Genomic DNA, 14,800 nt, shown 5'->3' with positions numbered 1-14,800 from the left:
GCCTGATCACCCCTAACCACCTCTGCCTGCCGGCCTGGTCACCCCCAACTCCCCCCCACCCCTGCCACTGGCCTGGTCACCCCCAACTGCCACCCCTGCAGGCCTGGTTGCCCCCAACTGCCCCTCCTGCCAGTCTGATGGCCCCTCACTGCCCGCCCTGCTGGCCTGGTTGCCCCACGCAGCCTGCTGTTCGGTCATTACTGTGAGGGTGTCCTGACCAATTTGCATATTACCCTTTTATTAGTATAGATAGGGAAAGGTGGGGAGGAAGCTGGACAAGAAACAGGATCATCAGACCTGCTACCTAAGTGGTCTAAGATTTTCCTAAGAATATAAATCTATCTTACCTGGGAGGTATGTACCTGAGGAAAACAATAAAGTGAGCCCACTGCCCATTTTATACCACCATGCACCTGTCTGAGCCTATGACACGGCACAGAGGGACCAGAGAATGAATGCCAAGCCAATCCTCTCACTTCACAGAGGGGAAAGCTGGGGCCCAGCAGCCTTGAGATGCTCTGCTGATTAATAAAATACAGACTCATTTCCAAATGACATCAAACCCATAGTTTTTTTACACTTTCCCAATCAAAAGTTTTTTAAATATATTTTTTTATTGATTTCAGAGAGGAAGGGGAGGGAGATAGAAACATCAATGATGAAAGAGAATCATTGATCGGCTGCCTCCTGCATGCCCACACTGGGGTTGGAACCCACAACCCGGGCATGTGCCTCCTGGTTCATGGGTCAACACTCAACCACTGAGCCACAATGGCTGGGCCCAATCAAATGTTTGTAAAAGTACATTTCTTATGGAAGCAGGATAGGGTAGGGTCATTAGTTTTCTTTGAATGAAAGAAATGTTATCAATTTCTCCTGCTCACAAAGTTTGGAGCTCACTGCCCTTGGGTGAACCTGCAAATCAGGGTCCCCTCAGATGGGGCTCCATCTGGGGCTGCCTGAGGCCGGAAAGGACGTCTGAGGCTGGGTTCCCGCAGGGCTCCCCCGTCACCCTGGTCCTCCGCCCGACCATGCCTTCTGTGAAGGCTCCCTCCGCCTGGTGCACGGGGCACCCACGGCCTGGGGAAGGACCGGTGGCCGAGGAGGAGGAGGGGCTGGCTGGGCTTCATCTCCCAGAAGTGAGAGGTGGGCAGAGGGCACAGGTGTCCTGGTGCCAGCTGCCCCGGCAAGGACAGCAGGGGTGCCCCCAGGCTTGGGGAAGCCCCAGCTTCAGACAATACCACATGAGCCCCTGTGTCCCGGGGCGTCACACGTATCGGCTGTATTGCTGGAGGATTGGGGAACCCTTTAAGGACTTTGCTATTTTGTATCCCCCTCCTCACCTGCACCCCAAGAGACACCCTAGGAAGCCTGTCCGAGCAGCCCGCCCGGGGGGACCTGGTGCTCAAGCAGCAGCTGGTCAGGCAGGTGGGGGGGTGGTACAGGCTGGGATCTCCTGCCCCAAACCCCACACCAGCATTCTCAGGGTTAGCTCTGCAGGGACACTCGGGGCGCCAGAGTGCGCCACACAGACCCCCTGAGCTCCCCGGCCTGGGAGGGGGAGACGCAGCTGCCCCGGAGGTTTCTGTGCCTGGCCTGCCCATCAGGCCCAGCTTCACCCCTGACCCTGGGGCCCCTGGGCAGCAGCCTGCCCCTCGCCAACTGACCCACCTGCTGAGCTGCTTACGAGAGTGACCACCAGGAAGCTGGCCTGGGAGCCCACCCGCCTGCCGGTCAGCCCGCAGCTGCCTCCAGCCCGGCGTGGGGCGGGGCTCCGGGTGCCCTGCCAGGTCCCCTCGGGTAACCTGTCCGGGCTCAGCTGCCGGTCACCTCCCCGCTCTCCACAGCTAGGGCACCAGGTTGGAGAGCCTCCTCCCCGTCTGCATCCTGTCTGCGCTCAGCCTCCAGCCGGCCCTGCCTCCCTTCCAGCCGTGGGCCCTGTTCCCCTGACCCTGAGCCCTCCTGGCTGACTGAGGGTTTAACTTCTCTCCTCCTCTGGTGAGGAATGCTCTCCCCCACTGACCACACAGGGCAGGGCGGGCTCGCCACCTGTCAGGAGGCAGCTTGGGAGCCACGGCCTTGGGTGCAAGGGGACAGGCTGGCTGCTTCCACACTTAGAGACCAGGAGACGGTCCCGTAAGGCAGCGCCCCCTCTCTCAGCTGGTCGCCATGAAGCTACATGCACTGGTGCTGAGCTGACATCAGCGTCCCCGTCCAGGAAATGAGGGGCTTGGGTCTGACAGCTCTCAGGTCTCCTCCGGCCCTAATTCCGATCCCAGGACCCAGCCCAGGAACCCGAGCTTGAGTGACAAGTGGGGGTGCACAGGGGAGTACATACCCAGAGATTTAGGGGTCTTCTCCCGAGGCCCACTCTCCCGAAGCAATCTTAAAAGAACGGGGGAGAGAAAAGCACAGTGAGGATGGCCAGGGAGGGGTTGTGGGGCCTAGGTAGGCAGCTCGAGGACAGGGTGGCAGCAAGGGGGACACTGTGGAGGGGGGTGGAGGGTGCCCTGTAAAGAGAGGGCCCGGGGTTTCAAAGCTGTAGCTCCTTCTGCAAACTCAACCGGGTGTCCCACCACAGCTCTGAGCCTGCTCCCGGCTGCACAGGCCCTCGATTCCCTGGAAGCCAGTCCACACGGAATCTGCTCGGTCCTGAAGGAAGCCCGGCCCTGCAGGTTCCTGCAGCAGGGAAGTTACATCTCCCAGCTCAGAGCAGACTGGGCTCAAGTCCCCCAAACTGCCCCCACTCACGAGAGCTTAACCCCTAAACTCCCCCTCCTCCTGTGAGTAATGCTCACCCCCCTGCACACTGGGGAGGCCCAGCCCGGAGCTTGGCCCTGGGGAGACCTCGGGCAGAGCGGGCGATGTGGAGGTCACCCACGCCCACGGAGCCTTGGAAGCCGCCGCACAGATAGGATGCCAGGGAAGGGAAGGAGACACTTCAGGAACAGCCGCGTTTAAGGTGGAAGAGCGAGGGCAGGCACAGAGTGAGCCCTGAGAAGAGCTCAAAGGCATCAAGCTCCAGCGATGCACAGAGTGAAGAGCAATGGGACGGACAGGAAGGCCACTGGCCCAGGCAGGGCCGGAGCGTCACTCTGGTCATTCTAGCCACCCAGACCGCCCCTCGGGGGCGGGGCCAGATGTGGGAGCGGGAGAGGAGGAGGCGTGTCTGGTGCTGAGGGCATGGAGGGCGGTGGAGGGCCCGGATTGGGGACGGGTGGGGACATGGGTACAGACAGGGGACGGCAGCCGGGGAGACACAGATCGAAGAGCTGGAGAGCAGTGGGAGAATTCAGGACGTCAGGCTCCAGAGGAATGGGCGAGAAATACGTCAACAGGGTCTCTCTCGCTCTCTCTCTCTCTCTCTCTCTCTCTCTCTCTCTCTCTCACACACACACACACACACACACACACACACACACACAGGCTCCGATGTCAGTCTGGACTGACCACACGGATGTGCCTGGCCATCTGCAGAACACCGTCTGTCCGGCTTACACTCCATGAACCCGGCTTCGTTACAGCCCAGGGATCCTCCACCGCACTGGTCCCCAGCCTTCTTGGATATGAAGACCCTTTCAAAGTGTGTAGCCTTACCCTCCCTCCCACACCGCCTCAAACTCATAAGCTTGTATCTTTAGTATCCACTTATTAAGAGAATGCATAATAGCAAAGAGCCACCTTGCAATAGAGCTTTAAAATCCTGGGTATTTGAGCCATGACTGCAGCCACCACTCACACCAGGAACCTGGTCGGGGACAGAGGCTGAGGCCCTGGGGGGGAGTTCAGATCAGAGCGGGGTCCCAAGGCTGCAGCCTCCCCAGGTGTGTGGCTCACGGGTGGGGGACCCTGCTCCTCACACGCCTGGGTCCCCAGAGCTCTGCTCTGGCAGGGAGGTTCAGCCATAGGGACCCCGAGCAGATCTTGGGGGGATAGAAGGAGAGAGGCCCGCCAGGGGGTTTTGACTGAGGGCTGCTTACCGTGTGGGGGGGGCCCCCGGGCCCACGAGGACATCCTGGCCTGGAGGCAGGAGGCTGGGAAGGGAGCCAGGTGTGCAGGAGGAGGGCCCGGCGGGCACCCCCACCTTCGGGATGGGCGGGATCACAACGCCCCCCGGTGGCTTGTGCATCTTCTGGTCACTGCGGTGCAGGTACTGCCTGGAGGGGTGCGTCTGGGAGCAGAGAAGGAGGAAGGTCCGGTGCACAGACACATGCGCCGGGACACTCCCCTCCGGGCCCCTCGCACGGGGCGGCCCCTTCCCGTGGGAGCCGCCTGGGCAGGCGCAGTGCCGGGAAGTGGCTCCGGTTTCTCTTCCCAGCCACTCAGCCCTGGGACCCGGGAAGCTCCTTGTTTCCTCGCCACTCCAGGCAGCAAGCCTGGCCAGGGGCCCCTCGTCCCTGCTCCAACCCCTTTTCTTATTCTCGTTTTCCTCATTTTAGAAAAATCCCAGAACACCAGGGCTGGGAGGGATCTTCAAACGCATCTGGTCCAACCCCCTCTGTTTATAGATGTGCAGCCTGGGCCCAGGGCGGGAAGTGACTTGGCCAAGGTCACACAGCCGGTGAGGAGCAGAGGAGAAACCAGAGCCCAGACCCCCGAGTCCTCAGCCCGCGTTCTTCCCCCTCGGCCACGCTCCCCAGCCTGACACGGGAAGGGCCAGAGGCAGGCGGGATTCGGGAGCCTTTACACCCGAGGAGGCCTAGGGCCCCCAAGTGAAGGACAGGCGGCCACACGGCCTCTGCTCAGCGGGAGCGCGGGGACTCGGGGGCAGCCTCCAGGGCTCCAGCTGCAATGGTGTTGGACACTGTTGGGGGGGGGGGCGGGGGGGAGGGTGAGATGGGGGCCCAAGACCCTTCCGACCCCGAGGGCGGCACCTGGGAGCCCTCTGGAGAAGCGTGGGGCTCGGGAAAAGGGGGTGAGAAAGGATGGAAGGGAGGACAGAAGGACGGAGGGTAGGCGAGTCCTTACCTCCTGGACACCGGGGCTCCTCTCCTGGGGCCCCTGGCTGCCCCCAGGCTGGTCCACGCCCCTCTCCTTGGCTCCGCTGGCCTCGGGGGTGGTGGGGGTGCTCTGGATGGGAGGCATTGGCCTGGGCAGCCTCAGCAGCCTCTGAGCGGTGGCCCGGGGGATGCCACTCCTCGGGGCCACTCCTTTGGGGCCTCCCCCAGGATCCAGAGAGGCTGTATGGGGGGGGGGGCGGGGGGAGATGGAGAATAAGTCAGTCCCAGGAGCTCAGAGAGTGGGGTAATTCAGAGGCTGGCCCCGGGGCAGGTGGGAGGCGGGTGGGCAGGAGCCAGGCTCACCCTGGGAAGATGCCGCCAAGCCCTCTGAGAGCCTCCTTTTCTTGAGCTTGTCCTTGATCTGGGTGGTGTCCCGGGCCACACTGCTGGCCTCTGACTCCAGCGAAGGGAGGGGCAGAGGGTGGGGCCCCTGGGACAGGGCCCCCAGGTTCCCGGGGTGGCCATTCCTGGCCGGCCAGCCCTTCGGGGGAGCGTCCAGCAGGAGGCTGCCAGGGTCCCCATGTCCACGCGAGAGCTGCGAGGGCGTCTCCAGCAGGACGCCGGGCGTTGGCTGGAGGGAAGCTGGGGGGACAGAGGCAAGAGCGGCTTGGCACACAGCGCCCAGGCGGCACCGGGCACCGGCAGCTCTTGGCACCGCTTCCCTGGAACAGACAGCCATCTGCCCAGTGGATCCAGCCCGTCCCTGCTCGGCCCCCTGGATTTCATTCACTCACTCAGCGGCATCTGGAGAGCGCGGAGAGGTGGCCAGAGGGCGAGGGGGACTCGACATGCAGCCCTATCACCGCACAGGGAGAGGCCGCCTGCCCAGGGACCCGCCACCAACCTCCAGCATCCAACCAGCCCCTTCAGGGTTACCGAGCACCCAACACCACACAGGCGGGAAAGAGACGGGCAGGCGAATGGGAGCCGATCGTGCCCCCAGCACACACGGTGCCTCCAATCACTCCTTCGGCAAACACTCGAGCATCCGGGCCGTGCCCAGCATGGGCAGGCGTGGGAGACAAGGCGCGTGAGGCCCGCTCGGCGTGGCCGTTGCTGCTGTTTGTTTCATAACAGAGGCTCTTCCTTAATGCGTTTCCTTAGACAAATTATCTGACTAGTTTATGGCAGTGCCATGAGAACACGTGGTCACGCTACAGCAGCACCTCTGTGAGCTTTTAAAATCGTCTGAATCTTTTTCTTTCTTAGGTAGTAAAACATCTTCACAATATTGTTCCAAAACAGAAGTGTTACCTAGTCACACACACACACACACACACACACACACACACACGTGTTCTGAGTGTTCTTTTTCTTTAGGGTCTTCGAGTGCATATTTATCCCAGTTTAAGATTGCACCTGGCAGAGCCCTTTGACAGTTTGTGCAGGAATAAAACACGGTGGAGAGCTGCGTCTAATTTACATTCCGCTGCGTGAACCAGTCTTTATCGCTAAAGGGCGTTCAATCCAGGAGAGAATAAGATCCGTTCCTAAGTGGGTTCATTGCAGGGTGAGCTGTGAGACGCGCCATGGAGCGGGCAGCAGGGCGCCTGGTGCATGGAGGGGGGAGGATCGGGAAAACCTTCAGGAAGGGAAGTGTTTGAACGGGCCCTGACGGGCCTGGACCTTAGGGGGGCGGGGGCAGGGCGGACAGACAGACAGACCAGCTCCCAGAACCCACCACACCCGCACCTCCTCCAGGGCACCTTGATGTGAACCGAGACGATGCCCAGGCACCGGCACTGGCCTGGTGCCCTGGGTGCCAGCCGCGGGCCTGAGAGGGGACGGGCCTGAGGGGACAAGTGACCGGATCAGATTCGCCATCCAAACCCCTGGAACCGGGCTCCGCGAGGAAATGGCCTGCAGCTGGGAGCTGGAGCAGGAAGGCGCAGAGCAGAGAGGCTGAGTGCCCTGAAAACCCGCCACGGCGACACGGCGACAGGGGGCACTTCCCTCCACCGGCCTGGATGCAGACGCCGCAGGCCCTGTCTTCCTGGGGCTCTCAGGGTTCCCCCTGGGCTCCAGGAGAGGCAGGTGCATGCCGAGATCCCACCTCCCTGCTCTGAGGATCCCCCTTCCACACCTCCGTCCCCTGAGGCACAGGACGGAAAGAGCCCACCTGAAACCAGGGCGCATTCAGCAGGGACCCCAGTAAAACCCCACCTGCTGGCTGCCTGAGGCCACGCCCAGGCATCTGAACAGTCACCCCCTCCCTCCTGGAGGGGGCCACACTCCGCAGTCACCGCAGGCCTGGCAGCTGCCCGGTGGAAGGCCCCGGGGCACGTGGAAGCCGCTTGGGGTGACCCCGGCACCAGCCCGTCCTCCAATCTCACCTTCCCCATCAGCCCTCAGGCTGGGGTGGCGGCTTCCACCCGGGAGGGCGCGGGGCCTGCAGCCGGCCCGAGGGATGCTCCCACAGCACCTCCCACCAGCCACCGGAGCCCGCACCTGGGCTGGGGCAGAGGGCAGGGAAGTGGCCTCTTATAGTCCCCCGAGACCAGCGCTGGGGAACACTGCCCGGCACTCTGCCCAGGGGGTCTCTGCGGCCCATCCCCCCCCCCCACGCAGAGCCTGGCCTGATGGGCGCCGACCACCCCAGCCCAGCGGCCATGGCTCCATGAGCCCCGGAGCCCGTGGCCCCGCTCTGCCCGGCTCTGCACCTGCTGCCCTTTGCCCTCACGCTCGGCCTCCTCCTCCTGCCTTTGCTCCAGACCTGACACCGCCTCTCGGCCTCCTTCTGGCTCCCTCCCCGCCGCCTCTGGTGCCCGCTCCGTCCACTGGCACGTCTCACACCAGCTGCTCTCGCTGGGCCACCCCTTCGCTGCCACGCCTTCAATCGTCACCCTCACGCAGTAACCGCCTGCCCGGTGTCTTTGGTTCTGAACCCCCCCCCCCCCCCCCAGTGACAGAGCAGAGACCCATCACCTGCTCAGTCCCCTGCCCTGGGAGGCCCAAGCCCCTCATGAGGGTCCTACCCTGACCCTCTTCTCTCCTAACCCCCCGCTCAGCAGCCTGCACCATGGACCCCACTGCACATTTTATTAATTAAGAGCATCTCTGTCAGGGACGCTGCCCCCACAGCCCCTGGTGACACAGCACAGCGAGGCCGACCATCGCAATGGGACCTGAAGTCCAGTGGGGACAGTGAGTAACCGCAATAACAGAGCAGGGCTGTGAGCCCGGGGATGGGGGCAGGCCCGGCTCCCAGGGGAAGGACCCCTGAGCTGAGAAGGGAAGACACAGCTAAGCACCCGCTCCTGTAAGAAGCTTGCCTCGCCTCTGTGCCCCCTCAGCCCCACAGCCCCCAGGCATCCTTATTCGCAGTACCTGAGCTCAGGGGGTTTGCAAACTGAACCAATGGCCTGCACCCCCGTGGCTCAGCCCCTCCCGCACACCCCTCGGGGCCCCACGTGGGCCCTAACCCACCAGCTGGAGAAGCCGCACGGAGGTGAAAACCCAGCACGCCCACCCCCCAGTGGAAGGTCCCTAAACTAGGAGTCCGGGGTCGGGTTCCATCCCGTTCCTGTCCCCTGTGTGACCTCAGGAAATAAGTTAGCTTCTGTGAGTCTAGGTTCCCAGATCAGCAAAACAGGAGCGTTGAACAGGACCAGGGTTCCTAGATCACATCGGTCACATCGTCATTCCATTTCTAGATTTTCCTTCTGCCTTCAGCACCTCCCACTTCCCTGCCACACACGATGCCTGGCAGAATGGCAGAATGGCAGACGGCAGATGGCAGATGGCAGAATGCCCAGCAGGACCTGAGGAAGCGCTGATCAGCGGTTGTCTGCACACTGATGTGCCGAAGCCCCGGTTCCTGCCCCGAGCGGAGTGGCTGCTCCTGAACTGCTGAGGCCTCGGGCCTCGGGCTCCCTGGGTCCCTCCCACGTGGTCACCTGGCTTCCCTCCGACCTCCCCGGGAACAGGGGCCCCCACCTCACACAAGCACCCACTCCACTGAGGGCAGGACCCGCCGACCCCCTCGCTCGCCAGGGGAAACTGAGGCTCCCACAGCGGCTCCCACAGGCGGTGCCAGGCCTGGAACCCTGACCCCTGACACTGAGCCGGCCACACAGCTCCCTCTCTCCGGCCTTGTCAGCTGAGGAGACGGGGGGGGGGGGGGGGGGGGGCGGGGGGGGACCCAGCCCTCCCTGAGGCCCCAGCCCCTGTCCTCTGCCTGTCTCATTCTCCCACCACAGAGCGGGGCAGCCCTGGCTCAGGGAGGAGGCAGAGCTCGCTGAGTCCTTAGAACATTCTCAGCTCCTCCCCCGGCCAGGGAGCCCGCCTGCCCGCCGAGCCAGAGGCCTGTGCTAGCCACGGAGAGCTGGGCGGGGACGGGGGACACGGCGCCTGGCTGCGTCTCCGAGGAGAGTCCGAGGAAGATCCTGAGCCGGGGCCCCCCGGATGCGCCTTACCTGGGGGGGCAGCATCGCGGTTGCCCATGCCCCGGGCAGAGGAGGCGCCAGGAGGGTGTCCAGAGGCAGCAGCGACTTTCTGGGCCGTGGGGAGTCCTCGAGGGTCCGAGGACCCCAACCTGCAGCGTGCAGGGCCCTGTGGTGGGCGGGCAGAGAGTCAGCACACGAGTAACCATGCTTCTTACACCCCCCACCCCCCAGAGGCCTCGACATTTCACAGCCTGAGGGTCAAGGCCATGTGGCTGTGGACAGAGTTCACGATGGAGCATCGGGAACCCACACACCTGCTTCGCCTGTGGCTCCGACAGGGCCGCCTCAGGGTCTCGGGGCGGTGGGGAGTGGAATCGTCACGGGGAGCTGACCCTGTGCCTCTCCAGCAGTTGCTGCCGAGCACCCTGATGCAGGTCGACCCAGGATGCAGGTCGGCTTGTGACCCTGTCACCACCCGGTACCTGGTGGCACCTCCCAGGACCCAGCCCGCGTTTTCTTTCGGGGCGTCCTGTCTCCATCTGCCCGAAGCTCTTGCCCTCATTCTCACTCGCACCGCCAAGCCAGCCTCTGGCCCTTGCAGCCATTTCATCGTCCTGCGCTGACCGCTTGACCGCCCGAGCCTCCTCCCAGCCTCCCTTCAACCTCTGGGGTCTGTCATCAGCTCCTGTCCTCAGTCTGACTTCATTCTCCTTCTACGTGACAAGGGTCTCCCCACAGACTCTGTGACTTCACCCAAGGTTATAAATTCTTGGCTGAGATCATGGCGAGCCACTCTCACCCTGACAGGGAGGGAGATGGGGGGCCAGAGCTGATCAGGGATAAAATGAGGGGTCAAGCCACGCCTACACCTAACAGGCCACCAATTCTCCTCCAAGTGGCTCCCTTGAGATGGCATCTGGGGACGGGCAGCAGGCAGTGCCAGCTCCCTCTGGCTGAGCAGGAACTCCCAGCTCAGGAATGAGAGAACCTGCCCTCCATCTGGAAGGCAGCTCGTCACCAGCCCCGCCCTGGCCCCAAAGACACAGCGGCTCCTAGCAACACTCCTGGCCGAACAGAGGTCCACCCACCCAGCCCTCCCAGGCCTCACCACCTACTGGGACTCTCGGAAAACGTCCTCCCACCCAGGGGGAGAGGACCACTCCCTGTCTGCTGACTCTGGGGATAGGATTTGACCACATGGTCGTGATAAGTAGCCAGGGATGTCCCTGAGACACACACTTCTCCCCAGCAAGGTGGCGGAAGATCCCCTCGGCAGGTCCCAACACCCTGCCCCTGCCCCGGTGAGCTGGGACGGTACCCTGCCTCTGCCCCAGTGAGCTAGGACGGGACCCTGCCCCTGCCCCAGTGAGCTGGGACGGGACCCTGCCCCTGCCCCGGTGAGCTGGGACGGGACCCTGCCCCTGCCCCGGTGAGCTGGGACGGGACCCTGCCCCTGCCCCGGTGAGCTGGGACGGGACCCTGCCCCTGCCCCGGTGAGCTGGGACGGGACCCTGCCCCTGCCCCGGTGAGCTGGGACGGGATCCTGCCCCTGCCCCGGTGAGCTGGGACGGGATCCTGCCCCTGCCCTGGTGAGCTGGGACGGGACCCTGCCCCTGCCCCGGTGAGCTGGGACGGGACCCTGCCCCTGCCCCTGCCCCGGTGAGCTAGGACGGGACCCTGCCCCTGCCCCAGACGGGACCCTGCCCCTGCCCCGGTGAGCTGGGACGGGACCCTGCCCCTGCCCCGGTGAGCTGGGACAGGCAAGAGACGGGTGAGGCGGCTGCTTCCGGGAAGCCCAGGAATGTGCCGGGAGAGGACAGACCTCCCACAATGAATCAGAGCCAACAAGCTGGAGTCGGGCTCGGGGGGCAGAGGCCCCACGACCGCCTGCTGCATCCCTAAGCAGAGTGGAGACTTTCTATGCAGAGTCCATGGAGACAGGTGATACTTAGCTACAGCTCTTGTCCTCAGCCTCGGCCACAGCTCAGAATCACCTGGGAGCTGATTAAAATGACGAATTCCAAGGCCCTACCTCAGCCCCTGCTGAATTAGACTTTTAGGGAGAGGCCACGGGGACCTGTTGCTGGGATTTTTTTTTTTAATGTCTTTTTCCCCCTTACCTCTTGAGTGATGTTGATGTTTGAATAGGATGGAGAACTACTGGGCCATACAGTCCAGATTCACTTTATAACAAGACCCCAGCCCTGCTTCTCATCATCAGCTGTCAAGGTGGTGATTTCCACCTCGGTTTCCCAAAGCGACCGCTCTCCAGGAGGCTAAAGAGAAGGCTTGGGGCCGCCTGAGAGTCCAGACAGCGTGAGGGTCAGGGGCCACGTCTGTGGCAAAGGGCCTTCTGAACAGAGAAATTAAGTGACTTAACCCAGATTTGCCACTCGTCATCGGCAACGTTCCGACGGCCTATCACACCCCTTCCCGTTCCCAGGCTGTCTCCAGCCATCCCTTGGCTTACCAGACGCACACCAGTCCCCTCCCCTCACCAGGAGGCCCCCATCCCACAGACCTCCAGGGAAATTCTTGATGTTCTCAGGCGACCTATTGACCTCTGACCTCCAGGGTTCCGTCTATCACTCACACATTCAACCCTAAGCCAGGTACTGATACGGGTGCCTCAGACTGCATTTCAGGGCTGGTGAGCTGTGTGACCGCAGGCATGTCACCAAACTTCTCGGAGCCCCGTTTTCCTTTAGCTACAGAAATGGAGATACCGCCGATGCCGCTTCAAGATTGTCCTCAATAAAAGACAGAACCACTTAGCACTGAGTCTGGCCCCCGCTGCCTTCCAAGCCCAGTCGTCATGACCCAGGGGCATGGGTATTGCTGCAAGAACAAGTCCAGCAGCTGCAGGCGGAGGACAGGCTGGGTGGACAGGGCGGAGGCCGTGGGACTAATCCTGGAGAGAGAGGATCAGAGTGTGATTTGGGGCAGAGGCAGGGCACGGGGGGAGGGGCCGGTCTGAGAAGTATTTAGGAGGCAAGTCCACAGGGTCCGGAGACTGATTAGATGGGGGACTTGGGGAGTCCAAGGTTCCGGCGTGAGGGGCTGGAGGATGAGGCCGTGAGCACGGGAGGAGACCTGAGTCCTGGTTTGGGCGGCCGGTTGTAGCCTCTCCAGGACACCCAGCTGGTCTGAGGCTCAGGAGGGGGAGAACTGGGCTAGAGTCACAGGCTTGGGATCCCAGATAACCAGACAGCGATGAAACCACGAGAATAAACGCCGTCCGTGAGAAGACCAGGCCGCGAGAGAGTGCCCGCCGCCAGGACAGGCAGGAGGCCGGGCGTGGGTCCAGGGAAGCCGAGAGAGGACAGTGACCGGAAGTGTCGGCCCAGCAAAGAGGTCAGCGGGGCCCTGGCCGGTTTGGCTCAGTGGGTAGAGAGTCGGCCTGCGGACTCAAGGGTCCCAGGTTCGATTCCGGTCAGGGGCATGTACCTTGGTTGCGGGCACATCCCAAGTAGGGGGTGTGCAGGAGGCAGCTGATCGATGTTTCTCTCTCATCGATGTTTCTAACCCTCTCTCCCTCTCCCTTCCTCTCTGTAAAAAATCAATAAAATATATTTAAAAAAAAAAAAAAAAAGAGGTCGGGCGGGGACAGGACTGGGAAGAGCCCATTGGCTGTGACGGTTAGGGAATCAGCCAGGTCAGTGGAGCAATTTCTGGTGGACCGGAGGCACCGTGTGGACGGTCAGGAAGTGGAGACGGGGAGAGGAGACCCCTCTGGAAATGCCGGGTGGAGAGGGAGGAGACACTGGGGGGGGGGGCTGGGAAGGGGGGAGTGAATGAAGTTGTTGTTTGCTGTTTGTTCTCTGTGGGTTTTTAAGGATGGGAATTACAGAGCATATTCACCGGAGGAGAGAAAGAGCCCGGAGAGGGGGAAGGCTGGCGATGTGGAGGAGGGCGGGGAACGGGCGGAGCAGGGTCCCAGGGTCACTGGACGGGGGCAGGGCGCGGGCACAGGCCTCGGCCAGGCGGAGGGCAGCCTGGGGGAGGCAGCAAAGGCTGGATCTTGCCCGTGAAGTGGGAGGCAGCGCTGCTGAGCTGGAGAGCTGGACTCAGGCGATCAGGGCAGTTGGGAACATGGTGTGTTCTGACCCCAGAAAACACAGGCGATTCCATTCCTTTTCCCACCAGCCCCAGCCAGACGCCCCTCTTTTTTAGCCTGATTTCCCCCCCTTCTTCCAGAGAAAGACTCGGCCACTCCTGGAGCGGGCAGTGCAAGAGCCACCTCCTCCCAAAACCAGGAGACGGACACCCATCCACCAGCCCCCTCCTCAGGCTCCTGCTCCAGCTGTGACGGGCACAGACCAGCAGGAGGCGAGCACAGGTGAGCCCGCCCTCCCCCACAGTGTCCTCTCCTGGGCCCTAACCAGCTCAGGAGACACGCCCACTGCGGCTGCTGTGCCATCTCCCCTACACGGGCCCGGTCACTGAATTCCGAGCTGCACTGACCTCAGAGGTCAGCCAGTCCCCTGGCTGCTAAGCGAGGGGTTACTCTGAGGTGGAGAGGCTGCAAGAGCCTGTCCCGGGGCCCACACCCCTGCAGGCAGCGTCCACTGGCCACCCACCCAGCAGGGCGGGGAGGAAAGCTTCCTTCTCCAGACTCCCCCAAAACGGTCACCTCAGACCCAGTGCCTGGTCAGACCATGCCAGTGCACCCCAAGGACTCGGGCTCGCTGTCGGCCCGGGTGCCGTGGTGTCGGATCCTGCCCGAAACTGCCCAGCTGCTGGCCGGGCCTACAGCCTGCTGCCCACCCAGAGGTTCCCACCTTCGGGGGCTGAGCGGTCCTGGAGCCAGATCACAGGCCTGGAGCCGTAAGCAGGGCGTGGCCGGTCCCCTGCCCCACGCTGCCTGTGTCCGTGGGGGCGCCGGGACCCTGCCCAGCCGCCGGAGCCCCACCTCCGCACTGCATCGGGGCCAGCACGGTACCAGAGCGACTGGGAAGAAGCCAAACATCTTTTCCGACCCGAGTCTCCGCACAGTCGTGCTGACCAAGCCTCACATCCAAGCGGCTGTCCCTTCCGGGAGCTGCTGACACAGGTCTCCTGGCAGGAAGCTCAGAAGACCACGGCCTGACCCAGAGCTGCCGTTGCACTCGGGCCTCACCAGCCAGGCTTGCCCGGGAAACCGAGATGGCTTCTGGAGAGGAGCTTCTGTTTCTGTCCTAATTCTATTGGAGGGACATCCACGGCCCAGGAAGGGATGGGAGCTGAAGCGGGAACCAGAGGCCGTGAGGCAGAGACCGCGGGCATCTCCGACTTCCCGGCGGCTGTCTGAGCCCGGTCTGCAGCTCACGCATCAGTGACGGAGAAGTTACGTGGGTGAGATCTGCGTCCCAAGGAGGGGAGAGGAGGGGAGAGGAGGGGAGAGGAGGGGAGAGGAGGGGAGAGCAGGGCAGGGGT

At 62.9% G+C, this 14,800-nt stretch overlaps 1 protein-coding gene across 1 annotated transcript in view; it reads right to left on the bottom strand.

Annotated features, from left to right (window-relative positions):
- The window catches only part of TOGARAM2 (TOG array regulator of axonemal microtubules 2), a gene marked incomplete at its 3' end in the record, with an annotated part of 35,480 nt that extends 25,992 nt beyond the window's left edge, over positions 1-9,488 (bottom strand). The window contains exons 1-5 of the mRNA XM_079791595.1: positions 9,416-9,488; positions 5,304-5,582; positions 4,969-5,180; positions 3,981-4,171; positions 2,339-2,385 (exon numbers count right to left, since the gene is read on the bottom strand). Coding sequence (XP_079647721.1) covers positions 2,339-2,385; positions 3,981-4,171; positions 4,969-5,180; positions 5,304-5,582; positions 9,416-9,443 — 757 coding nt within the window. The 5' untranslated portion in view covers positions 9,444-9,488. The remainder of the gene's footprint in view (positions 1-2,338; positions 2,386-3,980; positions 4,172-4,968; positions 5,181-5,303; positions 5,583-9,415) is intronic.
- Between the last annotated feature and the right edge of the window lie 5,312 nt (positions 9,489-14,800).

The sequence above is a fragment of the Cnephaeus nilssonii genome (assembly GCF_951640355.1).
Source record: "Cnephaeus nilssonii genome assembly, chromosome: 15".
Lineage (NCBI taxonomy): Eukaryota > Metazoa > Chordata > Mammalia > Chiroptera > Vespertilionidae > Cnephaeus > Cnephaeus nilssonii.
Note: the sequence above shows the minus strand (reverse complement) of the source record. Positions and strands in the feature narration are given on the sequence as shown.